The sequence below is a fragment of the Melanerpes formicivorus genome, unplaced genomic scaffold (assembly GCF_026170545.1).
Source record: "Melanerpes formicivorus ecotype bairdi unplaced genomic scaffold, bMelFor1.0.p_v2 SCAF_82, whole genome shotgun sequence".
NCBI classification, from domain to species: Eukaryota; Metazoa; Chordata; class Aves; order Piciformes; family Picidae; genus Melanerpes; species Melanerpes formicivorus.
In genome coordinates, this window is record NW_027142434.1 from 2,282,484 (window position 1) to 2,306,748 (window position 24,265).

General features: G+C 57.5%; 1 protein-coding gene across 3 annotated transcripts in view; it reads right to left on the bottom strand.

Annotated features, from left to right (window-relative positions):
* Positions 1–24,265, bottom strand: part of CEPT1 (choline/ethanolamine phosphotransferase 1) — a 65,883-nt gene that overhangs the window by 1,871 nt on the left and 39,747 nt on the right. For 2 of the 3 annotated variants that reach the window (XM_068164728.1, XM_068164727.1), the window contains exons 5-7: positions 14,734–14,818; positions 4,216–4,347; positions 2,377–2,535 (exon numbers count right to left, since the gene is read on the bottom strand). In XM_068164728.1, coding sequence (XP_068020829.1) covers positions 2,377–2,535; positions 4,216–4,347; positions 14,734–14,818 — 376 coding nt within the window. The remainder of the gene's footprint in view (positions 1–2,376; positions 2,536–4,215; positions 4,348–14,733; positions 14,819–24,265) is intronic. The other variant, XM_068164729.1, reaches the window with a different exon arrangement.

Here is a 24,265-nt window from a genome sequence, read left to right on the forward strand (position 1 = left end):
CCCCAGCCAGGCCTGAATGAGCTCAGAACAGACAAAGCCCAGCCAGGGACAGCTGTGGAATCACTGCCTTGGGAAAAGGCCTCCCAGATGCTCAGAGGGCTGCAGAGCCTCCCCTGCGGGGCCAGGCTGGGAGAGCTGGGGCTGTGCAGCCTGGAGAAGGCTCCAGGGAGACCTCAGAGCAGCCTTGCAGGACCTGAAGGGCTCCAGGAGAGCTGGGGAGGGACTTGGGCCAAGGGCTGGGAGGGACAGGAGGAGGACAATGGCCACAAACTGGAAGAAGCTGACATCAGATTGGATGTCAGGAAGAAGTTCTCCCCCATCAGGGTGGTGAGGCACAGGTTGCCCAGGGAGGTGGTGGAGGCTGCAAGCCTGGAGGTGTTCAGGGCCAGGCTGGATGAGGCCCTGAGCAGCCCTGGCTGGTGGGAGGTGTCCCTGCCCATGGCAGGGGGTTGCAGGGAGGTGGGGGCTGGGCTCTGCTCCCCAGGCTCAGGGGACAGGCTGGGAGGGTTGGGGCTGTGCAGCCAGAAGGCTCCAGGGAGACCTCAGAGCATCTTTGCAGGACCTGAAGGGCTCCAGGAGAGCTGGGGAGATGTAGTTGGGCAGCCTGATGTACTTGGAGATGATTTGGTTGCTCAGGGCCCCACCAAGTTTGACCCTGCACAAGGCCTCCACCACCTCCCTGGGCAAGCTGTGCCAGTGTCTCCTCACCCTGCTTGTGCAGGACTTCCACCTCATGCCCAACCTAAATCTGCCCTGCTCCAGTTTCAAACCCCTGCCTCCCATCACTGCAAGCCCCTGGCAACAGTCCCTGCCCAGCTCTCCTGTAGCTCCCCTTCAGATACTGAAGTGCAGCTCTGAGGTCTCCCCTGGAGCCTTCTCTTCTCCAGGCTGAACCTCCCCAACTCTCTCAGCCTGTCCCCTGAGCAGAGCTTCTGCAGCCCTCTGATCATCTTCATGGCCTCCTCTGGACCCTCTCAATTAGCTCCAGGTCCATCCTGTATCAGCTGGACACAGCCCTGCAGGTGGGGTCTGAGCAGGGCAGAGGGGCAGGATCCTCTCTCTCCAGCCCTGGCAATGGGCACTGGCAGCCCAGAAGGCCAATGGCAGCTGTGCTGCCATTGGCCTTCTGGGCTGCCAGTGCCCATTGCTGCCTCCTGTCCAGCTTCCCCCTCACCAGCACCCCCAAACCCTTCTCTGCAGAGCTGCTCTGGAGCTCATCACCCCCAGGCTGGACTGGTACCAAAGGCTGCCTGCAGAACTGAGATGGGTTTGGGGCTGTTTCATCTCTCACTGTGCTCACCAGGGGCTCCTCTCCTGATGCCAGCACCATCTGCTCCCTGATCCAAGCCTGGCACTCATTTCAGCCTCTCTTTCCCTCCAGATGTTTAGGTTAAACCCTGAGCAGCTGTTCCAAGCCTCAGCAGCTCTGTTCACCTTTCCTCCTGCCAAACCTTCCTCCCCTCTGCACCTGTGGGAGGCTTCAGCCACCTCTCTTCCAGCACAGCTCATCACACAAGCTCTGCAAACACACTGCAGAAGGGGGAATAAACAGCTGGGGAAGAGGAAGAGAGAACTCAGGGTGCTGCAGGCTGTGTAGCTCTGACTGTGTAACCAAAGCATTAGGCTGAGGTTTGCCACCCCCACCTCAAAGAGGAGAAATGCTCCACTGCACCTCCAAGTCAAGCATGAGTGTGGCTTGGGAGCACAGACAGCTGCAGAGAGTCACAGACTGGGTTGGAAGGGAGCACAAAGCTCAGCCAGCTCCAAGCCCCTGCCATGCCCAGGGACACCTCCCACCAGCACAGCTTGCTCCAGGCCTCATCCAGCCTGGCCCAGGCAGGGCACAGCCACAGCCTCCCTGGGCAGCCTGTGCCAGGCTCTCCCCAGCCTCACTCTCAGCAATCTCTTCCTCCTCTCCACTCTCAGTCTCTCCTCTCCCAGCCCAAAGCCATTGTTCCTCCTCCTGTCCCTCCCAGCCCTTGGCCCAAGTCCCTCCCCAGCTCTCCTGGAGCCCTTCAGCTCCTGCAAGGCTGCTCTGAGGTCTCCCTGCAGCCTTCTCCTCTCCAGGCTGCACAGCCCCAGCTCTCCCAGCCTGGCCCCACAGGGGAGGTTCTGCAGCCTCTGCTCATCTCTGTGGCCTCCTCTGGAGCCTCTCCAGCAGCTCCAGGTCCTCCTTGTGCTGGGAGCCCCAGAGCTGGAGGCAGTGCTGCAGGTGGGGGCTGAGCAGGGCAGAGCAGAGGGGCAGAATCCCCTCCCTGTGCTGTGCTCTCCCTGCCCTGGCTGCAGCCCAGCTCAGGTGAGCCAATGGAAGAAGCAGAGAGCTTGAACAAAGTGTCAGTGTGATCAGAGGTAACTCGAGGCTCCTGGCCTACTTACCACAAGTTTGTTTGTGATCTTAGCAGACACAAAGCCAAAGGTGAGGATGTAGAGGCAGGGATGCCTCTCAAAGAGCTGCACAGCTGACTTCTTGTAGATCACTGCAGCCAAGGCGATGACTGAGCCGATGTGAAGGAAAGGTGACAGGACACTGGTGCCCTGCAGCAAGGGAAGGGCACAGCAGGAGGTTAGGATGGCCATGAGGCAGAGACAGCCCAGCACTCACCTGGGGCACTCCTCTGGGTGGCTCCTGCTTATGGTCACAGCTGAACAAGAGCCTTCTGGATGCTGGTAATAACCGGGACAGAAAGTGGGCAAGGAGTGTGGGCAGGGTCTGAGTGCAGAGAGAGGGCAAAGCCTGAGGGCAAAGAGTGACTGCAAAGAGTGACTGCAAAGAGTGACTGCAAAGCCTGAGAGCAGGGTGAGAGCAAAGCCTAAGTGCAAAGAGAGAGGGCAAAGAGAGAGGGCAGAGAGAGAGGGCAGAGAGAGAGGGGGCAGAGAGAGAGAGGGCAGAGGGAGTGGGCAAAGCCTTTGTACAAAGAGTTAGGGCAAAGAGAGAGGGCAAAGAGAGAGGCCAGAGAGGGCAGAGAGGACAGAGAGAGAAGGCAGAGAGAGAGGGCAAAGAGAGAGGGCAAAGAGAGAGGGCAAAGAGAGAGTGTGAGGACAGAGAGAGTGAGGGCAAAGCCTTTGTACAAAGAGAGAGGGCAAAGAGAGAGGGCAGAGAGGACAGAGAGAGAGGGAAAAGAGAGAGGGAGAAGAGAGAGGGAGAAGAGAGAGGGAGAAGAGAGAGGGAGAAGAGAGAGGGAGAAGAGAGAGGGAGAAGAGAGAGGGAAAAGAGAGAGGGAAAAGAGAGAGGGAAAAGAGAGAGGGAACAGAGAGAGGGAACAGAGAGAGGGAACAGAGAGAGGGAACAGTGAGAGTGTGAGGACAGAGAGAGTGAGGGCAAAGCCTTTGTACAAAGAGAGAGGGCAAAGAGAGAGGCCAGAGAGGGCAGAGAGGACAGAGAGAGAAGGCAGAGAGAGAGGGCAGAGAGGACAGAGAGAGAAGGCAGAGAGAGAAGGCAGAGAGAGAAGGCAGAGAGAGGGCAAAGAGAGAGGGCAAAGAGAGAGGGAAAAGAGAGAGGGAAAAGAGAGAGGGAAAAGAGAGAGGGGAAAGAGAGAGGGGAAAGAGAGAGGGGAAAGAGAGAGGGGAAAGAGAGAGGGGAAAGAGAGAGTGTGAGGACAGAGAGAGTGAGGGCAAAGCCTTTGTACAAAGAGAGAGGGCAAAGAGAGAGGGCAGAGAGGGCAGAGAGGACAGAGAGAGAAGGCAGAGAGAGAGGGAAAAGAGAGACGGCAAAGAGAGAGGGAAAAGAGAGAGGGAAAAGAGAGAGGGCAGAGAGAGAGGGCAGAGAGAGAGTGTGAGGACAGAGAGAGTGAGGGCAAAGCCTTTGTACAAAGGGAGAGGGCAAAGAGAGAGGACAGAGAGGGCAGAGAGGACAGAGAGAGAGGGCAGAGAGAGAGGGAAAAGAGTGAGGGCAGAGAGAGTGAGGGCAAAGAGAAAGGGCAGAGAGAGTGAGGGCAAAGAGAGTGAGGGTAAAGAGAGTGAGGGCAAAGAGAGTGAGGGCAAAGAGAGTGAGGGCAGAGAGAGTGGGCAAAGCCTTTGTGCAAAGGCTGAGGGCAAAGCCTGAGTGCCAAGGTTGTGTCTCCTCCCACAGACAATATGCTCTGGTTTTTGCCCCCAGCCAGCAGGGATCTGAAAGGCAAAGCTCCCAGCTGGGAGGTTTGGTGTTACCCAAAGGCAAAGCTGTGGCTGAGGAGCCCTCAGGGTGCTGAAGAGCAAGCAGCAGAAGCAAGCACTTACTGCTATGGTGGATCCATTCTTGCCAACTCCACCTGTGAAGATGACACCAAAGTAGTTGGTACAGGAGAAGATGGTTCCTGCCACAGTGCAGAGAGCTGGGAATATCTTCACCTGAATGTTCAAGATTGGGATCTTGAGGGGAGAGAGACAGGAAGTTAACACCAGCTGGACCTGGGCTGCTCACACCTGCTGCACTCAAACACTCCACTTCCCAGCACCACCTTTGCTTTCCTCTCCCTGCTAGGCAGAGATGGAAATGTCTGCAAGGCACAGAGAAATCTCTGCCTGCCCAACAGTCCTTCCAGAGAGCTTCCCATCAAGCCAGGTTTAGGTACAGGTACCTGAAAAGAGCTTCCCATCAAGCCAGGTTTAGCTGCAGGTACCTCAAAAGAGCATCTCATGAAGCCAGGTTTAGCTGTAGATGCCTCAAAAGAGCTTCCCATCAAGCCAGGCTTAGCTGCAGATGCCTCAGAAGAGCTTCCCATCAAGCCAGGCTTAGCCACAGATGCCTCAAAAGAGCTTCCCACCAAGCCAGGCTTAGCTGCAGGTACCTCAAAAGAGCTTCCCACCAAGCCAGGCTTAGCTGAGGTACCTCAAAAGAGCTTCCCATCAAGCCAGACTTAGCTGCAGGTACCTCAAAAGAGCTTCCCATCAAGGCAGGCTTAGCTGAGGTACCTCAAAAGAGCTTCCCACCAAGCCAGGCTTAGCTGAGGTACCTCAAAAGAGTTTCCCATCAAGGCAGGCTTAGCCACAGATGCCTCAAAAGAGCTTCCCACCAAGCCAGGCTTAGCTGAGGTACCTCAAAAGAGCTTCCCACCAAGCCAGGCTTAGCTGCAGGTACCTCAAAAGAGCTTCCCACCAAGCCAGGCTTAGCTGCAGATGCCTCAAAAGAGCTTCCCACCAAGCCAGGCTTAGCTGCAGATGCCTCAAAAGAGCTTCCCACCAAGCCAGGCTTAGCTGAGGTATCTCAAAAGAGCTTCCCACCAAGCCAGGCTTAGCTGCAGATACCTCAAAAGAGCTTCCCACCAAGCCAGGCTTAGCTGCAGGTACCTCAAAAGAGCTTCCCACCAAGCCAGGCTTAGCCACAGATGCCTCAAAAGAGCTTCCCACCAAGCCAGGCTTAGCTGCAGACAGAAGAGCCACCAGAAGCAGAGAAGTGGACAGCAACCAAGACCTTGGAGGTAAATCCTTCCCCTGGACAGAAGCACAGCAGCCACCCCTCTGAAGCTGGCTGTGAAGACTCCCAGCTGCAGCCCAAGATCCAGCTGGGAGAAGCAAGAACCAGAGAGTGGCTCAGGTTGGAGGGGGCCTCAGAGCTCATCCACTCCAACCTCCCTGCCATGGACAGCTAGGCTTGGCTGCTCAGGGCCTCATCCAACCTGGCCTGGAACACCTCCCTGGGCAGCCTGTGCCAGTCTCAGCAGCCTCACACCAAAGAGCTTCTTCCTCAGCTCCACTCTCGCCCTGCTCTGCCTCAGCTCCAAACCCTTCCCCCTGGGCCTGGCTCCAGACACCCTCAGCAAAAGTCTCTCTGCAGCCTTCCTGCAGGATCCCTTCAGGTCCTGGCAGGCAGCTCTGAGGTCCCCCTGGAGCCTTCTCTCCAGGCTGAACAACTCCAGCCCTTGGAGCATCTCTGTGGCCTGCTTTGGCCTCTCTGCAGCAGCTCTGTGTCCTGCTGGGGACAGCAGAGCTGGAGGCAGGATTGGAGGTGAGGTCTGAGCAGAGCAGAGCCCAGGGGCAGAATCCCCTCTGCTGCCCTGCAGCCCAGCACACAGCTGAGGGCACTGCTGGCTCCTGGGGAGCTGCTCAGCACCCAGAACTGGGGGCAGGATTGGAGGTGAGGTCTGAGCAGAGTAGACCCCAGGGTCAGAACCTCCTCTCCTGCCCTCCTGCTCACACCCAGCTGAGGGCACTGCTGGCTCCTGGGGAGCTGCTCAGCACCCAACACCCCCAAGGCTTTTTCATCTGAGCTGCTCTCAACTCCCTCTGCACCCAGCCTGGATCTGTGCCTGGGCTTGGCCTGGCACTGTGACTTGTGGAACCTCCCTGGCCCCCTCTCAAGATCCTTCTGGATGCCATCCCTGCCCTCGAGAGAGCCACTGGGGCTGATGAAACAAAGCGCTGGGTACCACCTCATGGGCAAGGCAAGGAGAGCAGAGAGCACTCAGTGAGCTCAGGAGAGCAAGGGATGAGGTTGCTGAGGGAGAGGAAGAGGAGCACAGGCAGCAGCTGAGATCTTTTTTAAGAGTGCTGCTTCAAGCAGAACAGGAAAAAACAGAAGTGAAGAAGAAAGAGCTGAAAACAACCCACAGGAAAGAGGTGATGGAAGCCAGAGGTGAGAGGGAGCCCAACCACCTCAGCTGCAGCCAGCCAGCTACTGAAAACCTTCAAGCACAGAACTGCTTCCACGCCATGGAGTCCAAGCCTTAACCCAGCCCTGCCAGGGCACCACAGCTCCAGGGCTCTGAAACCCTCCCAGGGTGAGGACTCCACCTGGGCAGCCTGGGCCAGGCCTTGGCAACCTCCTGGGGGAAGGAATTGTTCCTCACGGCCAAGCTGAACCTCCAGGGCTGCCTGAGGGCAGTGCCAGCTCCTGCTGCTGGGGTCAGGCTCTTTGTCTTTCTCTCCTCAGCCTCCCAGGGCAGATTTTCTGCAGTGCTCAAGAACTTGATCCTGACCTTGACCTTTCCAGGGCACAACCCACAGGCAGAGGCAGCTTTAACTCCTCATGCCCTGTGCTTGGCCACCCTCCAAGCAAGCACCCAGGACCACCCCTCCAAATCATTGCCCCCAGGCTTCCAGCCAGCTGGCACAGCTCCATGGCACTCAGACATCTTTCTGCCTTGCCTGGGGTAAACTCCTGTAGCTTCAGGAGCTGTGGCTCCCTGCAGCCTCCTCTTCTCCAGGCTCTCTCAGCTCAAAGCCATTGTTCCTCCTCCTGTCCCTCCCAGCCCCTGGCCCAGCTCCCTCCTCAGCTCTCCTGGAGCCCTTCAGGCACTGGGAAGCTGCTCTGAGCTCTCCCTGCAGCCTCCTCTTCTCCAGGCTCCCCACACTTGTCACCAGCCCTGAGGGACTCTCAGTGCCAGTCTGGGGTGCAGCTGCCCTGGCACATCCTGGCCACCCTGCAGAGCCACCACTCCTCCTTTCCAGCCACATAAAGCTCTGCTCTGCCTTCCTTCCCCTGCTCCTGCATCCCTAGGGCTGGGTCTGGAGGTGCCCACAGCCCTCTGCAGTCCTCAGGGGCCCCCAGTGATAGGGCTGAAAGCCACTGCCCCTTGCCCTGTCACTCCTGCAGCCTCAGGAGCTGTGGCAGCATTCCTGCCCTGCCCCCATTCCAGGGAGGCAGGAAAGGGCACACAGCCTGGCAACACCTCTTGTGCTGGGGTGAGGAGATTGTGTCCAGGAAATGACATCTCATTAGAGAGCAGCTCACTGCAAGGACACTGAGGGGCTGGAGCAGGGCCAGGGAAGGGCAACAGCGCCCCTGCCCCAGCAGAGCTCAGCCACTCCAACCCCTGCCCCAGCAGGGCTCCCCCAGCAGAGCTCAGCCACTCCAACCCCTGCCCCAGCAGGGCTCACCCAGCAGAGCTCAGCCACTCCAACCCCTGCCCCAGCAGGGCTCCCCCAGCAGCTTGCCCAGGGGCACAGTGCCCAGGGGGGGTTGGAAGCTCTCCCCCCCAGCAGACTCCACAACCTCTCTGGGCAGCCTGCTCCAGGCCCCAGCAGCCTCACCCCAAACAACTTTCTCCTCCTGCTCAGTTCCAACCTCCTGCCTGACACTTTCTGCCCCTTGCCCCTTGGCCTGGCCCTGGGCACCACTCAGCAGAGCCTGGCCCCAGCCTCTTGCCCCCCACAGCTCCTTTAGCTCTTGCTGAGCATTGCTCAGCTCCCCTCTCAGTCTTCCCCTTCCCAAGACTGATGCTTGGCAAAGGCAGGATGAGACCACCCTGCTGGGCCAGCCAGCCTGGCCAGCTGTGCTTTGTTAGCCCTCTCCTCCTTGCTTCCACTGATAGCTGCACCAGGGACAGGCACTGGAGTGCACCTTTGGCAGAAGGAATCAGTGGGAACCAAATCTACCTGCAGAGGATAGTCCCAAGGAGAGGGCTAAGAAGGACAGAGCCTGCTGAACTGCTTGGGGTACCTCATGGAGGCAGCAAGGCCAAAAGCTGGGCTGGAACTGATGACCTCCAGAGGTCCCTTCCAGCCCCTGTCATTCAGTGAGGTCTAACCCAAAGAGAAGAGCTGGGAGCAGCAAAGGCAAGAAAGCAGCAGAGGGAATTAAACCCAGCACAAGGCAGAGAGGAATCCTCTTGGGACACAGCAGGGCAGCCCCTGGCTTGCAGCATGAGGCCACCACAAGGCAAGCCCCAGGAGCTCCTGGGCTGCCACTGCCTCTGTCCCTGCAGCCCCTGCAGGAGCTCCCCAGGGCTCAGATGCATGCAGAGCTTCACAGCACCATGGGGGCAGTGCTGGCTTCTCCAGTTCAGCAGGGAACTACTGGAGGGAGCCCAGGGGAGGCTGTGAGGATGATGAAGGGACTGAGACATCTGGAAAGGCTGAGAGCCCTGGGGCTGGGTAGACTGGAGGAGACTGAGAGGGGAGTGAAGAAGGAGCCAGGCTCTGCTCAGTGCTGTCCTGCTCAGTGCACAAGGACAATGGACACAGACTGGACCCCAGGGAGCTGCACCTCAGCACAAGGAGAAACTTTGGTGTGAGGCTGCTGGAGCCTGGAGCAGGCTGCCCAGAGAGGTTGTGGAGTCTCCTTTGGAGCCTTTCCAGCCCCCCCTGGATGTGTTCTGTGTGCCCTGCTCTGGCAGGGGGGTTGGACTCAATCTTCAGAGGTCTCCTCCAACCCCTAACACTCTGTCATTCCCCATGGGGGTGGAGAGACACTGGGACAGGATGTCCAGAGAGGCTGTGGAGGCTCCAGCCCTGGAAGTGTTCCAGACCAGGCTGGATGAGGCCTTGAGCACCCTGGGCTGGCTGTGAGGCTGGGCTGGAGGACTGAAACATTTGTCTGATGAGAGCCTGAGAGCCCTGGGGCTGGTTAGTCTGGAGAAGGCTGAGAGGGATCTGATCAGGGCCTGTAACTATCTGAGGGCTGCAGATCAAGAAGGGGCCAGGATGTTTTCAGTGCTGTGCTGTGCCAGGACAAAGGGCAATGGACACAAAGTGGCAGCCAGGAGGTTGGAGCTGAGCAGGAGGAGAAACTTCTTTGGTGTGAGGCTGCTGGAGGCCTGGAGCAGGCTGCCCAGAGAGGTTGTGGAGTCTCTGGAGCCTTCCAAGCCCCTCCTGGATGTGTTCTGTGTGCCCTGCACTGGCAGGGGGCTTGCACTCTGTGCCCTGCAGAGCTCCTCTCCAACCCTTCCCATTCTGTGCCTCTGTGGTGCAGTTCACTCTTTGCCTGCTGAGCCAAGGAGCAGAGCTCTGCTCCGGCAGGGGCTTGGGCTGGGTGATCTCCAGAGGTCCCCACCATGAGTCAGGCAGAGGAGCCAACTCTTTTGCAGGTAAATTGAGCTCTCTGTTAAACCTTTGGAAGCTGATTCCAGGAGAAGTTGCTGATTGCAGTGCCCAGCAAGCTGCTGAACACAGACAGCCCAAGGGAACAGCCCCAGCTCTGCCTGGGAAACAACAGCCCCATGCATGGGAGGAACAGCAGCAAGTGGCAGCAGGCAGAGAAGGGATTGAAGGATTCCAGGCAGAACCTGGATGAAAGCAGCTCCAGCATCACTTGCCAGGAGCCTGTCAGGCCTCCAGAGCAGAGGCCTTCAGAGTTTTGTGCAGCAGGGAGTGGGATTTGTAAGGAATCAAATAAATGGCATAGGAAAGAGGAAGAGAGCTGAGCTGAGGGCAGCAGCAGTGAGCAGAGCACTGCAAGGGGCCACAGAGGCTCTGCTCCCTCCACCACCTCTCCTTGGCTGGCTCCTGCTCGTGAATCCCACAACCTGGTATTCCAGAGGGCTCCTCTGCAGCAGGCTGCATCCCAGAGCTGTGCCTGGGGCCACTTCACTCACACCTGCAAGAGGAACAACAACTCACAGCAGGCCAAAGCCCAGCTGCCTTTACAGAATCCCAGGATGTTAGGGGCTGGAAGGGACCTCTGAAGCTTGAGTCCAACCTCCCTGCCAGGGCAGGGCACACACAACACATCCAGGTGGGGCTTGGAAGGCTCCAGAGCAGGAGACTCCACAACCTCTCTGGGCAGCCTGCTCCAGGCTCCAGCAGCCTCACACCAAGGAAGTTTCTCCTCCTGTTGAGGTGGAACCTCCTGGGTTCCAGTGTGTAGCCACTGGTCCTTGTCCTGTCACAGGACACCACCAAAGAGCGTGGCCCTGGCCCCTTCCTCTTGCCCCCCACCCCTCAGGTACTTGGAGGCATTCACTCAGCCTTCTCCAGACTAAACAGCCTCAGGGCTCTCAGTCTTCACAGCAGAGATGTTCCACTCCCTTCATCATCCTCAGAGCCTCTGTTGGACTCTCTCCAGCAGCTCTCTCTCCCCTGAACTTGGAGCTCAACACTGGACACAGTATTAGAGCTGTGGTCTTACCACAGCAGAGAAGTGCTTATCCCAGAATGGGTTGGGTTGGAAGGGAGCTCAAAGCTCAGCCAGCTCCAGCCCCCTGCCATGCCCAGGGACACCTCCCACCAGCACAGCTTGCTCAGGGCCTCATCCAGCCTGGCCCAGGCAGGGCACAGCCACAGCCTCCCTGGGCAGCCTGTGCCAGGCTCTCCCCAGCCTCACTCTCAGCAATCTCTTCCTTCTCTCCACTCTCAGTCTCTCCTCTCCCAGCTCAAAGCCATTGTTCCTCAGCCTGGCCCTCCCAGCCCTTGTCCAGAGTCCCTCCCCAGCTCTCCTGGAGCCCTTCAGCTCCTGCAAGGCTGCTCTGAGGTCTCCCCAGACACCTCCCACCAGCCCAGGTTGCTCAAGGCCCCATCCAACCTGGCCTTGAACACCTCCAGGGAGGAGCAAAGCTTCTCAGGATGACTTTGTGGAGCAAAGCTCCAGCAGCTGTAGCACATCAAAGAGATCTTCCCCCCTGCAGCACACCAGTCACCCCTGAGCTTGCTCTCTGTACTCACAGCTTCCACCTGAGGATGCCAGCTGCAGTCATACTCACCACCCACCTGGGATTCCCAAGCTCCTGGAGCTCTGGAGAGCAGCTTCTAACAGGCTTTAAAGAAGAGAACCTGTCCTGATGGGAAGGAGGAAGGCAGGGCAGGCACACACTGAGCCACAGAGGGGGAACAAGAAAGCTCTTGGAAGTCACCAAATGGCCAATGCTGCCCTGAGCCTCTTCAGGTGGTTTGGCTTTCCAGGAGCCAGCAGGAGAAAGTGGAGTGTTTGAGTACCAGCCACAGGTCAGACCACCCCCTTCCCCCCCAGAGAGCACCAAACCCCAGCTCCCAAACAGCAGTTCTGCAGTCACACAAAGCAGGAGAGGGCTGGGGAGAGGGCAGGAGGTGAGGAGGGGGCTGGGTGAGGGAGGATTTTGTGCTCTGCAAGCTGTGGACAGCACTTCTGAACAACCAACACCTGCCAAGCTGCAGCAGCCAGGAGAGCTCCCAAGTGCTGCCCCAGCAAACCTGCCTGGAGCTTGAGCTCTGGGGAAATGCCTCCAGCAAGCCAACACCTTCAACAGCAGAGGCTGGGGTGGGCTGGGAGGGACCTTCAACAGCAGAGGCTGGGCTGGGCTGGGAGGGACCTTCAACAGCAGAGGCTGGGCTGGGCTGGGAGGGACCTTCAACAGCAGAGGCTGGGCTGGGCTGGGAGGGACCTTCAACAGCAGAGGCTGGGCTGGGCTGGGAGGAACCTTCAACAGCAGAGGCTGGGCTGGGCTGGGAGGGACCTCCAAAGCTCATCCAGTCCAGCAGGGACATCCTCCACTAGAGCAGGGGCTGGAGCCTCACCTGGAACACCTCCAGGGAGGGGACCTCAACCTGGGCAGCCTGTTCCAGGGTTCATCTTTTGGCAGCTGGCTTGGCCAAAGGCTGCTGCAAGGCAGCTGACAGATGTGAGGCTTGTGCTGGGAAGGGCTCTCTGAGAGGTTCTTTCCAAGGGTTGTTTACTGAAGTTGCTAAGTCAGCCAAGAGAGCAATTTGTGAGCTCACAGCAGCCTCATCCTGCCCTCAGCTGTGCCAGAGGGGGGATGTGGCAGCAGCTTTTCCTCCCTCTCCTTCTTGATGAAGGGGGGGAAAGGCAAGTGAGAAGATGGCTTAGGAGATCCCAATCTGCAGTGTGGAGCAGCAGCTGCTGGGAGGTGTTGGCCACACTCCTCTCTGCAAGTCTGGCACCAAAGAGCTGACTTGGAGCCTCAGTCCATGCCCACACCTCCTCTCTTCACACTCACAGAAGCCAGGCAGGTTGGAAGGGAGCCTGAAAGGTCCTTATGGATCATCCAGTTCCAACCCCCTGCTCGGGGCAGGGACACCTCCCACTGGCCCAGGTTGATGAAGGTTGGAAGGGAGCCTCAAAGGTCATCCTGCCCAACCCCCCTGCAGTCAGCAGGGAGACCTCCAGCTTGAGGAGGGCCACAGCAAGTCTGACCTGGGATGCCTGCAGGGGTGGAGGCTGCCCCACACCTCTGATGTTAGTCACTCTGCAGGTCACACCATTAACTGGGGGCAGGTTTGAGGGCTGGAAGCAGGATTGGGGCAGCCAAGGTTAGCTCCTCCCTCTGCAGGGGGGTTAGAAGGGTTTCATTTCTCCAGGGACAGGCAGCAGGTTAGAAAGTCATCGATTCGGGGGGGGGCAGATTTTTGACCATCTCTTGGTTTTAGTGCAGAGAAAACAATCCATCAGGGTTTCTTTAGCCAGGATTTCTCTACCCAGGTGAAGGCCCCAAACAAGCTCAAGCCTCAGGAAGAGCAAAGCCTGCAGGAAATCAATGCTTTGGAGTGGACTTCCAGGGATTTCTCCTGGGGGGTTTTGTTTTTTGCTCCTTTCTGGCTCTACCTAAGTGTTTTCCCCTGGACAAAGGCCAGCATGGCTCCAGCTGGGCAAAGGAAGGCAGCTCCTAGAGCTGCAGCTGCCCTGGTGGCTTCAGAGCAGCTGCAGGAGCTGTGCAGCCAGCCCAAGGCAGGCACTCTGCCTCAGTAACACCAGAGAATGCTCTGGGTTGGAAGGGAGCTCCAGAGCTCAGCCAGCCCAAGCCCCTGCACTCAGCAGGGACATCCTCTGCTGGAGCAGGGTGCTCAGAGCCTTCTTGAGCCTGACCTTGAGTGGCTCCAGGGCTGGAGCCTCAACTCCCTGCCTGGGCAACCTGTTGCAGTGTTCCAGCAGGCTCCTGGTGCAGAACTTGTTCCTCACATCCAATCTCATTAGGATGAGTTTCACTCTCAGTGACAATTTTGGGTTGCCCTCACTCAGAGCCAAGCTGTCAGCCACCTTCTGACCCAGTTACCTACTGCTGGTTATCAGCTTCTCTGCTACAGCTTCTCACATCCAACTCAGCACTCCTCCAGTGCTGATCCACCTCACTGCATGGCACCAATGGGGTGGCTTGGAAGGGACCTTAAAGATCACTCAGTTCCAACCCCCTGCTAGGGGCAGCGACACCTCCCACCAGCCCAGGCTGGCTCAGGGTTGGAAAGGACCTTAAGGATCATCCAGATCCAACCCTCTGCCCTGGGCAGGGACACCTCCCACTAGCCCAGGCTGGCTCAGGGTTGGAAGGGACCTTAAGGATCATCCAGCTCCAACCCTCTGCCAGGGGCAGGAACAGCTCCTACCAGCTCAGCTTGCTCAAGGTTGGAAAGGACCTTAAGGATCATCCAGCTCCAACCTCCTGCTAGGGGCAGGGACACCTCCCACCAGCCCAGGCTGGCTCAAGGTTGGAGGGGACCTTAAAGATCATCCAGATCCAACCTCCCTGCCACAAGCAGGGACACCTCCCACCAGCCCAGGCTGGCTCAGGGTTGGAAAGGACCTTAAAGATCATCCAGATCCAACCTCCCTGCCACTAGCCCAGCTTGCTCAAGGCTGGAAAGGACCTTATGGATCATCCAGATCTAACCTCCCTGCCATTAGCCCAAGCTGCTCAAGGTTGGAAAGGACCTTAAAGATCATGTAGATCTAACCCTTTGCCATGGGCAGGGACACCTCCCACCAGCCCAGCTTGCTCAAGGCTGGAAAGGACCTTATGGATCATCCAGCTCCAACCCCCTGCCCTGGGCAGGGACACCTCCCACCAGCCCAGCTTGCTCAGGGCCTCATCCAGCCTGGCCTTGCACACCTGCAGGGCTGTGGCCAGCTGGCTTTCACTGATGCCTCAATGCTTTGCCAGCCTTCTCCCTGCCAACCCAAGCCTCCAAACTTTGCTTTCCTAACTCTGGGGGGAGCAGAAGGCACAGGGAGGGTCTGTTGGGGGGGGGGGGATGGAGGTCTTGCCATGGATTTCCTTCTATTTGAGGGCAAGCAGGGAGCTTCCCCCTTCACAGATGAAACTCTGCAGGCACCTGGGAGAGTCTCACAAACAGGCTAAAATCAACAAAGAAGAAGAAGAAGGTGAAGAAAATTACCAGAGATTGCCAAAAAGGAGGTCCTCCAATCACTGCCAGTAAGTGCATGATTATTATGAAGATTTGGACTTCAGTCACATCAATTCTGATTAGGTGCACAGGGAGAGAACACAAAAAAGCCAAAACAACAAACAAACAAACAAACAGCAGAAGTTACTCAAAGCAATTCCTCCAGGCAGTTATTCTGCAAGCTCAGCAGCTCTCCTCTGTCATGCACCACAGGGGAAACAACCTCCAACCTCCCCAGCACTGAGGGGAAGGAGGGGGAAGACCTGAAACAGCACAAAAGGGTCCTGGAGTTTGCCCTGCCAGGGCTCAGAGCCGTGCTGGGCTTCGGGTTTCACAGTGCAATAAAATCCACTGGGGCAGAAGGAGCTTTGGGAACTCTTTGGGAGCTGTTGGAACTCTTTGGGAGCTGTTGGAACTCTTTAGGAGCTGTTGGAACTCTTTCGGAGCTGTTGGAACTCTTTGGGAGCTGTTGGAACTCTTTAGGAGCTGTTGGAACTCTTTGGGAGCTGTTGGAACTCTTTGGGAGCTGTTGGAACTCTTTGGGAGCTGTTGAAACTCTTCACTGAGTACTGCTGGTTGGAGGAGGAGGAAAGGGAAGAGAGGAGGGAAGGGAGGAGAGGAGAGGAGGGAAGGGAAGGAGAGGAGGGAAGGGAAGGAGAGGAGGGAAGGGAAGGAGAGGAGGGAAGGGAAGGAGAGGAGGGAAGGGAAGGAGAGGAGGGAAGGGAAGGAGAGGAGAGGAGGGAAGGGAGGAGAGGAGAGGAGAGGGGAGGGGAGGGGAGGGAGGAGAGGAGAGGGGAGGGGAGGGAAGGGAGGAGAGGAGAGGAGAGGAGGGAAGGGAGGAGAGGAGGGAAGGGAGAGGAGAGGAGAGGAGAGGAGAGGAGAGGAGAGGAGAGGAGAGGAGAGGAGAGGAGAGGAGAGGAGAGGAGAGGAGAGGAGAGGAGAGGAGAGGAGAGGAGAGGAGAGGAGAGGAGAGGAGAGGAGAGGAGAGGAGAGGAGAGGAGAGGAGAGGAGAGGAGAGGAGAGGAGAGGAGAGGAGAGGAGAGGAGAGGAGAGGAGAGGAGAGGAGGGCAGAGAGGGATAAATGCATCAATCACTGTTCAGTTTTTAACCTTTTCCACCAGGGAAATGCAGAATTTCTTTCAGATGAGGAAAGTCAGAGTAGATCTTTTGAATCCTTAGGATCTCCTCTCCCCTTTTCTTTCCCAGATGCCCTTCTTGGGATGAATCCTGGAACACCCCCAGGGAGGAGGCAGCCACAGCCTCCCTGGGCAGCCTGTGCCAGAGTCTCACCACCCTCACACTGGAGAACTTCTTCCTCAGCTCCATCTAACTCTGCTTCAAACCATTCCCCCTTGTCCTTTCCCCCTCAGCAAAAGCCTCTCTGCAGCCTCTCTGGAGAATTTCTGCCTCAGATCCACTCTAACTCTGCCCTTCCTCAGCTTCCAACCACCTCTCTGCCTGCCCCCCAGCTTCAGACCCAAACCCCTGAAGAGTTTACCCACATGGGATCAGGGCCAACATCTGCAGTGCTGAAGATGGCACAGCTCAGCCTCCAGCACCCAGTGAGAAGGGAAAACCACTTCTGGCTCTAGCATGGCTTGAGGAAGGGCAAGGAGGGAAGGTGCCCAGGCAAGACTTCAGCTGCAGATGGTTTCAGAAAGCCTTGGAGCCAGCAGGAAGGCTGAAATGAATCAGCTCCTGCAGTAAGAGTGAAGGCTGAGGATGGGTTTGGTGTGGAAGGTGAAGCTGTAGAACCCCAGCTGACAGTGGAGGAGTGGATCAGAAGTGGACCTGTGAGCCAGCTGGAAGCCCTGGTGGCATGTCTCAGCTCTGGCCACACAGTGCAGGGAATCACTGACTGCTTCGGGCTGCCAGGGGCCCTGCAAGACCCCAGAATGGGCTGGGCTGGGCTGGGAGGGACCTGCAGAGCTCATCCAGCCCAACCCCCCCTGCACTGGGAAATCACCTGGGCAAAGGCCTCTGGTGCTGCAGAACAAGTCTGTGACTTACACAGAGCTGCTGCAGCCCCAGGAGGCCACAGAGATGCTCCCAGGGCTGGAGCAGCCCTGCTGTGAGCACAGGCTGAGGGAGCTGGGGCTGTGCAGCCTGGAGAAGGCTCCAGGGGGACCTCAGAGCTGCTTGCCAGGACCTGAAGGGATCCTGCAGGAAGGCTGCAGAGAGGCTTTTGCTGAGGGGGAATGGACAAGGGGGAATGGTTTGAAGCAGAGTTAGATGGAGCTGAGGAAGTTCTTCAGCAGGAAGGTGCTGAGGCTCTGGCACAGGCTGCCCAGGGAGGCTGTGGCTGCCTCCTCCCTGGGGGTGTCCAAGGCCAGGCTGGGTGAGGCCTTGAGCAGCTGAGTGTAGCTGAGAGGTGTCCCTGCTCCATAGCAGGGGGGTTGGAGCAGATGAGCTCTGAGGTCCCTTCCAACCTGAGCCATTTGTGACTCCATTGCTTTAAGTCCTGCACACATCCAGCAGCAGAGCTGTGGGAAAGCAAAGACCATTCCAAAGGATGAAGGCAATCAGCCAGGTCATGGAGTCACAGAGTGGGTTGGGGTTGGAAGGGAGCTCCAAGCTCAGCCAGCTCCAGCCCCCTGCCATGCCCAGGGACACCTCCCCCCACCACAGCTTGCTCAGGGCCTCATCCAGCCTGGTCCTGAACACCTCCAGGCAGGGCACAGCCACAGCCTCCCTGGGCAGCCTGTGCCAGGCTCTCCCCAGCCTCACTCTCAACAATCTCTTCCTCCTCTCCACTCTCAGTCTGCTCTCCTCCAGCCCCAAGCCACTGCCCCTCACCCTGGCACTACAAACCCTTCTCCCAGGTCCCTTCCCCTGGACAAGTTCAAAGCCTGTCCCTATTTTCTCCTCCTGTTTGTGCAGATTTATTCCTTCCCCTGCCCCAGGAGGCCTCCTCAGCACACACAGATGGAAGGAGGCAGCAGCAGGAGCTCTGCAGCTCAAGGGAAGGGGTGTCTGGAAGCCTCCTGAGGGGGCTATTTTCAGCCATCACTGCAGCCAGACTTCCCCTGAGCTGACAGTTTTCCCCCTGATGTTTCCTGACACCCTGAGTCAGCTCAGCCTTGCCCAGACAGTTAATGCTGCTTGGCTGCTGCAGGCCCAGCACACAGCCTGTGGCAGATCTCTAATGCTCCTGAACTGAAGAAAATGAAGCTAAATATTCCCTCCCCCCCCGACCAGGCTTGTCCAGGCTACAATAGATGGAGGGAAGGTCACTGTGGTGGTTCCTCAGCAGACACAAAGCAGTCTAGCTCCAAAGATCCCCTCTTCAAACAACCCAGGGCCCTTTTCATCTCCTGGCAAAACAAACAGAGCCTGAATGGAGTCTGCAGGCTCAGCAGGAACATCCAGGCAGAGAGGTGAGGAACAAAGCTCAGGCACTGAAGACAAAGCAACACAGGAGCCAGACTCAATGGCTGAACAAACTCCAGCTGCCCAGACAGGACATCCCACTGCAGGGCTGGGGATGGCCCTGGGGAACGCTGCAGCTGCAGCAGACTGCAGCTAGGAGAGACAGAAAGAGAGATTGGCCTCGGAGATGTGCTGCCCAGGGAGGTGGTGGAGTCCCCATCCCTGGAGGGGTTCAGGAGGGGACTGGAGGTGGCACTTGGAACCAGGGTTTGGTTGTCAGGAGGTGCTGGGTATTAGGTAATAGGTTGGACTTGATGAGATCTGAGAGGAGTGGAATGGAATGGAATGGAATGGAATGGAATGGAATGGAATGGAATGGAATGGAATGGAATGGAGTGGAGTGGAATGGAATGGAATGGACCAGGTTGGAAAAGACCTTTGATATCATCAAGTCCAACCTCTCCCCCAGCACCATCTGATCAACTCAGTTTAAGAAGGACATTGAGACTCTTGAACCTGTCCAGAGAAGGGCAACAAAGCTGGGGAGGGGTCTGGGGCACAGCCCTGGGAGGGGAGGCTGAGGGAGCTGAGGTTGCTTAGCCTGCAGAAGAGGAGGCTCAGGGGAGACCTTCTTGCTCTCTGCAACTCCCTGCAGGGAGGTTGGAGCCAGGTGGGGGTTGGGCTCTTCTCCCAGGCACCCAGCACCAGAACAAGAGGACACAGTCTCAAGCTGTGGCAGGGGAGGTTTAGGCTGGAGGGGAGGAGAAAGTTCTTCCCAGAGAGAGTTGTTGGCCCTTGGGATGTGCTGCCCAGGGAGGTGGTGGAGTCCCCATCCCTGGAGGTGTTCCAGAGGGGATTGGATGTGGCACTTGGTGCCATGGTTTAGCCATGAGGTCTGTGGTGCCAGGTTGGACTTGATGGCCTCAAGAGGTCTCTTCCAACCTTGGTGATTCTGTGATAAGCAGAGGCTGGGCTGGACAATGCCAGCACTGCCCCAGCCACCTGTGAGCTGGAAACAAGGAGAGTTTCAGCTGAGGGAAAGGCAGGGAAGGATGTTGGGAGGTTTTAAATGAACATTTCATAGACTCAGGGAATGGTTTGGGCTGGGAGGGACCTTAAAGATCATCCAGATCTGCCTGCAACAAACCCAGGGGCTGCAGATCAGTTGCACCCCAGGCACAGGGCTCTGGGGTTGGTTATTCAGAGAACCACAGTAGGGGTTGGGTTGGAAGGGAGCTCAAGGCTCAGCCAGCTCCAACCCCCTGCCATGCCCAGGGACACCTCCCCCCAGCACAGCTTGCTCAGGGCCTCATCCAGCCTGGTCCTGAGCACCTCCAGGCAGGAGGCAGCCACAGCCTCCCTGGGCAGCCTGTGCCAGGCTCTCCCCAGCCTCAGTCTCAACAACTTCTTCCTCCTCTCCACTCTCAGTCTCCCTTCCTCAAGCTTCAATCTGTTCAATCACTCCCAGCCCTTGTCCCAAGTCCCTCCCCAGCTCTCCTGGAGCCCTTCAGCTCCTGCAAGGCTGCTCTGAGGTCTCCCTGGAGCCTTCTCCTCTCCAGGCTGCACAGCCCCAGGTCTCCCAGCCTGGCCCCACAGGGGAGGTTCTGCAGCCTCTGCTCATCTCTGTGGCCTCCTCTGGAGCCTCTCCAGCAGGGGCCCAAGGTTTCATCACCCTCTCAGGGCTGCACAATGGGAAGAGACAAACACTTTTTAAGCAGACTGAGTTACAGAGCAGACTTCATTGCTGTCTTCAGCTCTTGCATGTGGAGCTTCAGTTACCTTCTGGTGGCTTCATAGAATCACAGAGCTGCCAGGGCTGGAAGGGAGCTCAAGGCTCAGCCAGCTCCAACCCCCTGCCCATGGGCAGGGACACCTCACACCACAGCAGCTTGCTCACAGCCACCTCCAGCCTGGCTGCAAACACCTCCAGGCAGGAGGCTTCCACCACCTCCCTGGGCAGCCTGTTCCTGCTCATGTTTAGTCTTCACTTAGAAGCAAAAGCTGCTGCTGCTGCTGCTTCTGCTCACCCAGAACACACAAAGCTCCCCAGCTGGAGGCCAGGTCGTAGATCAGCTTTGGGTTTCAGTGCTGCACCACCCCTGGGGTGCTTCAGCTACAGGCAATTAGCCTCCCTGAGATTCTCTTTCAGCTGCTAGCTCTTTCATGTGACAAACCTCTGAAGTGAGAAAGCAATGAGCTAATCCTGGCCTGGCCAGCTAGGAAGTGAAGAGCTGAAAGTCTGTGGCAGTAAGGGAGGGGGAAGAATAATCCTCAGTCTGCTGATGCCTTCAGCCTGGGCAGAAAGGATTTACAAGGGCCTGAAAGCTTTACACAGCAGGAAATAGATTTGGGGCATCAAGTTCAACCAGGCTTGAGCTCTGCACATCCATCCTTCTGAGGAGCTTCAGCTCTGCCTCCTCCTCCCTGCAGCTCTGCTGTGGCAGCCTGCAGCACCTGGAGTGCTGGGCTGGGGGCAGGAGCAGGGAATGGTTTCCACCTGAGTGTGGCTCAGGTGGGAATGGACCTCCAAGACCATCACTGCAACCTCCCTGCCATGGGCAGGGACACCTCTCAACTAGCCTCAGCTGCTCAAGGTCTTATCCAGCCTGGCCTTGAACACCCCCAGGGAGGAGGCAGCCACAGCCTCCCTGGGCAGCCTGTGCCAGACTCTCACCACCCTGGTACTGAAGAACTTCCTCAGCTCCACTCTAACCCTGCTCTGCCTCAGCTTCAAACTCTTCCCCCTTGGCCTGGCTCCAGGCACCCCCAGGAAAAGTCTCTCTGCAGCCTTCCTGCAGGATCCCTTCAGGTCCTGGCAGGCAGCTCTGAGGTCCTCCTGGAGCCTTCTCCTCTCCAGGCTGTACAGCTCCAGCTCCCTCAGCCTGTCCAACCACATCCCCAGCACCAAGTGGCTGTGCTCCTGTGTGCCCTGCCCTGGGTGACTGCTTCAGCAGGGGGCTTGGAATTGATCCCCTTCTGTGATTCTCTTTGCACAGCACATTCACCCTGTCCAAGGGCAGAGACTCCAGGGCTGGGTCACATATGAGGAGCAACAGCTCTAGGTGACCTGTGCAGCAGAACCACCTCTGCTCCCCTGAATTCAGCCTCAGCCCTTTGGAACAATTCCCTGCCAGCAGCTGAGCTGCTTCCCCTCCCAGCAGCATCAACCCAAAGGGGGACTTTGGAAGCCTCCAACTGGTTTGGTGCTGAGGGACTTTGCATTTTGCTCCAAACGGCTTCTGGGCAGCCTCCTGCTGCTGTTATCACCAACAGGCTCAGATCTTGATGAAGCTCTTCCTTCCTTCAAGCTACTGCTTGCTGCCTTGCCACTTCCTGGCACCAAGGAGTCCCAGGCTTTCAGACTGTCAACAAAGTATTTAAGTGATGTCACTGCCCCCCTCCTCCAGAGCTGCTGGGACTGAGCTGCCAGAGGCACCCTGGGCAGGGCCCACACCACGAGGTCCCAGCCTGCTGAGGAAGAGTTCTTCCCACAGAGAGAGATTGGCCCTGGGGATGTGCTGCCCAGGGGGGTGGTGGAGTCCCCACCCCTGGAGGTGGTTAGGAAGAGCCTGGATGAGGCCCTTGGTGCCATGGTTGAGTTGCTCAGATGGTGCTGGGTTGGACTTGGTGATCTCAAAGGTCTTTTCCAACCTGGTTAATTCTATTCTATTCTATTCTATTCTATTCTATTCTATTCTATTCTATTCTATTCTATTCTATTCTATTCTATTCCATTCCATTCCATTCCATTCCATTCCATTCCATTCCATTCCATTCCATTCCATTCCATCTGCTGGAGCTAAAGCAGAGCTGGTCATGAAGGGCTCTTCACAACAGCCTCAGTGAAGCAGAGCTAAAAAACCAAACCAGCCACAAAACCACAGAACTGTTTGGCTTGGCAAAGCTCTCTGAGCTCCCCCAGGCCAACCAGCAACCCAACCCCCCCATGGCCACCAAACCCTGGCCCCAGCTGCCATGGCCACAGCTTGCTGCAACCCCTCCAGCCATGGGGACTCCACCACCTCCCTGGGCAGCCTCTGCCAGGCCCTGACCACTCCTCCAGCAAAGACATTTGGCCTCCTCTCCAACCTCAGCCTCCCCTGCCACAATTTCAGGCCAGTTCCTCTCCTTCTGTCCCCTGAGCCTGGGGAGCAGAGCCCAACCCCCCCTGGCTGCAGCCTCCTCTCAGGGAGCTGCAGAGAGCAATGAGGTCTCCCTCAGCCTCCTCTGCTCCAGGCTCAACCCCCCCAGCTCCCTCAGCTGCTCCTCCCCAGACCCTTCCCCAGCTCTGTTGCCCTTCCCTGGCCCTGCTCCAGCCTCTCAATCTCCTTCCTGCAGTAAGGAGCCCAGAGCTGAACCCAGCACTCCAGCTGTGGCCTCCCCACTGCCCAGCCCAGGGGCACCAGCCCTGCCCTGCTCCTGCTGCCCACCCCACTGCTGCTCCAGGCCAGGCTGCTGCTGCCCTCCTTGCCCCCCTGGGCACCCCCTGGCTGCTCTCCAGCTGCTGGCACCCAGCACCCCCAGGGCCCTTTCTGCTGGGCAGCTCCCAGCCCCTCTGCCTCCAGCCTGGAACCTTCCTGGGGTGGTTGTGACCCAAGTGCAGCCCCCAGCCCTTGGCTTTGTTGATCCTCATCCCATTGGCCTCAGCCCCTGGCTCCAGCCTGCCCAGGGCCCTCTGCAGATCCTTGCTACCTTCCAGCAGCTCAACACTGCCACCCAGCTTGGTGTCATCTGCCAGCTGCTGCCCTCAGGTCCCTCATGCTGAAGATGTGCTCCAATGGAAGCTGAATGAAGGATGTGCAAACAAAGCACCCAGCAAAAGAACCCCAAACAAACTCAACTTGACTTCAAACCTGATGCAGGCTCTCCAAACCCCTTCCTCCTGCCCTCAAATACCTCAAGGAAACCTCTCAGTTTTAACTCCAGCACCTGAGAGCAGCTTGAAGGATCCCAACAGATCCACTTGTAATGATCCCAAGTTATTGAGGGGTGGTGGGGGGAAAAAACCAACCACAAACCACTGAGGTGCAGTGAAGGATCACAGAAGATCCTGAGCAGAGGTAACCCAGGGCAGCAGCTGGCAAATGCCAGCAGGCTGGGCAGCCTGGAGGCCACTCAGGGCTGTGCTTTAATGATTAACCTGTGCCTGAGAACTGCCTCAGGATGGAATCAGAGAGTCATGGAACCTAAGGAGTGGGGAAAGACCTCAGAGATCAGCAAGTCCAACCCAGCACCTCCTGACTACTAAACCATGGCTCCAAGGGCCACATCCAAGCCCCTCTGGAACACCTCCAGGGATGGGGACTCCACCACCTCCCTGGGCAGCACATCCCCAGGGCCAATCTTTCTGACTGGGAAGAATTTCTTCCTCACTTCCAGTCTCAACCTCCCCTGGCACAGCTTGAGACTGTGTCCTCTTGTTCTGGTGCTGCTTGCCTGGGAGAAGAGCCCAACCCCCACCTGGCTCCAACCTCCCTTCAGGGAGCTGGACAGAGCAAGAAGGTCTCCCCTGAGCCTCCTCTTCTGCAGGCTAAGCAACCCCAGCTCCCTCAGCCTCTCCTCCCAGGGCTGTGCCCCAGACCCCTCCCCAGCTTTGTTGCCCTTAAGTAAGACCTGAAAAAGCTGCAGTGAGGAAGGGAAAGTCCTTGCTGAAGGGCAGCAGAGTGCAGCAGGATATATTTAGCACAGACACAAGGAAAAGCACTTTGAAAGTCAAGACAAGCAGGAAATGAAGCTGCTTAACAGCAGCCCAGTTGGGTGACTGGGCCCAGCTCAAGTGGGACTCTGCCACTGGTAGCTTCAAAGCCATTGCAGAGCCTAAGAGCTCCCTGAGCTACCCTGCTGTTATTATCATGACTTTTCTTCCCCCCCTGGTGGAAAGGTATTTAACCAGCAACAACCAATTTGAAGTAGCTCCAACACAATTATTTCCCCCCCCAGACTCACAGAGCTGCTTCAGGAGCCTTCAGGTGAAGGCCCAGCTGGGAGAAAATGAAGGGGAAAAGGTTTAAAGGCAAACTTCAGTAGCAGGCAGAGGAGGGGTGAGCTGTTGGCAAGTAAAACAGGCTGCTGGCAACACCACCACAGGAAAAGGAGAGGTGGCTGCAGCCAGAGAGGATCTGTACTGCTCCTTCAAGCTTTGCATTGCTAGGTT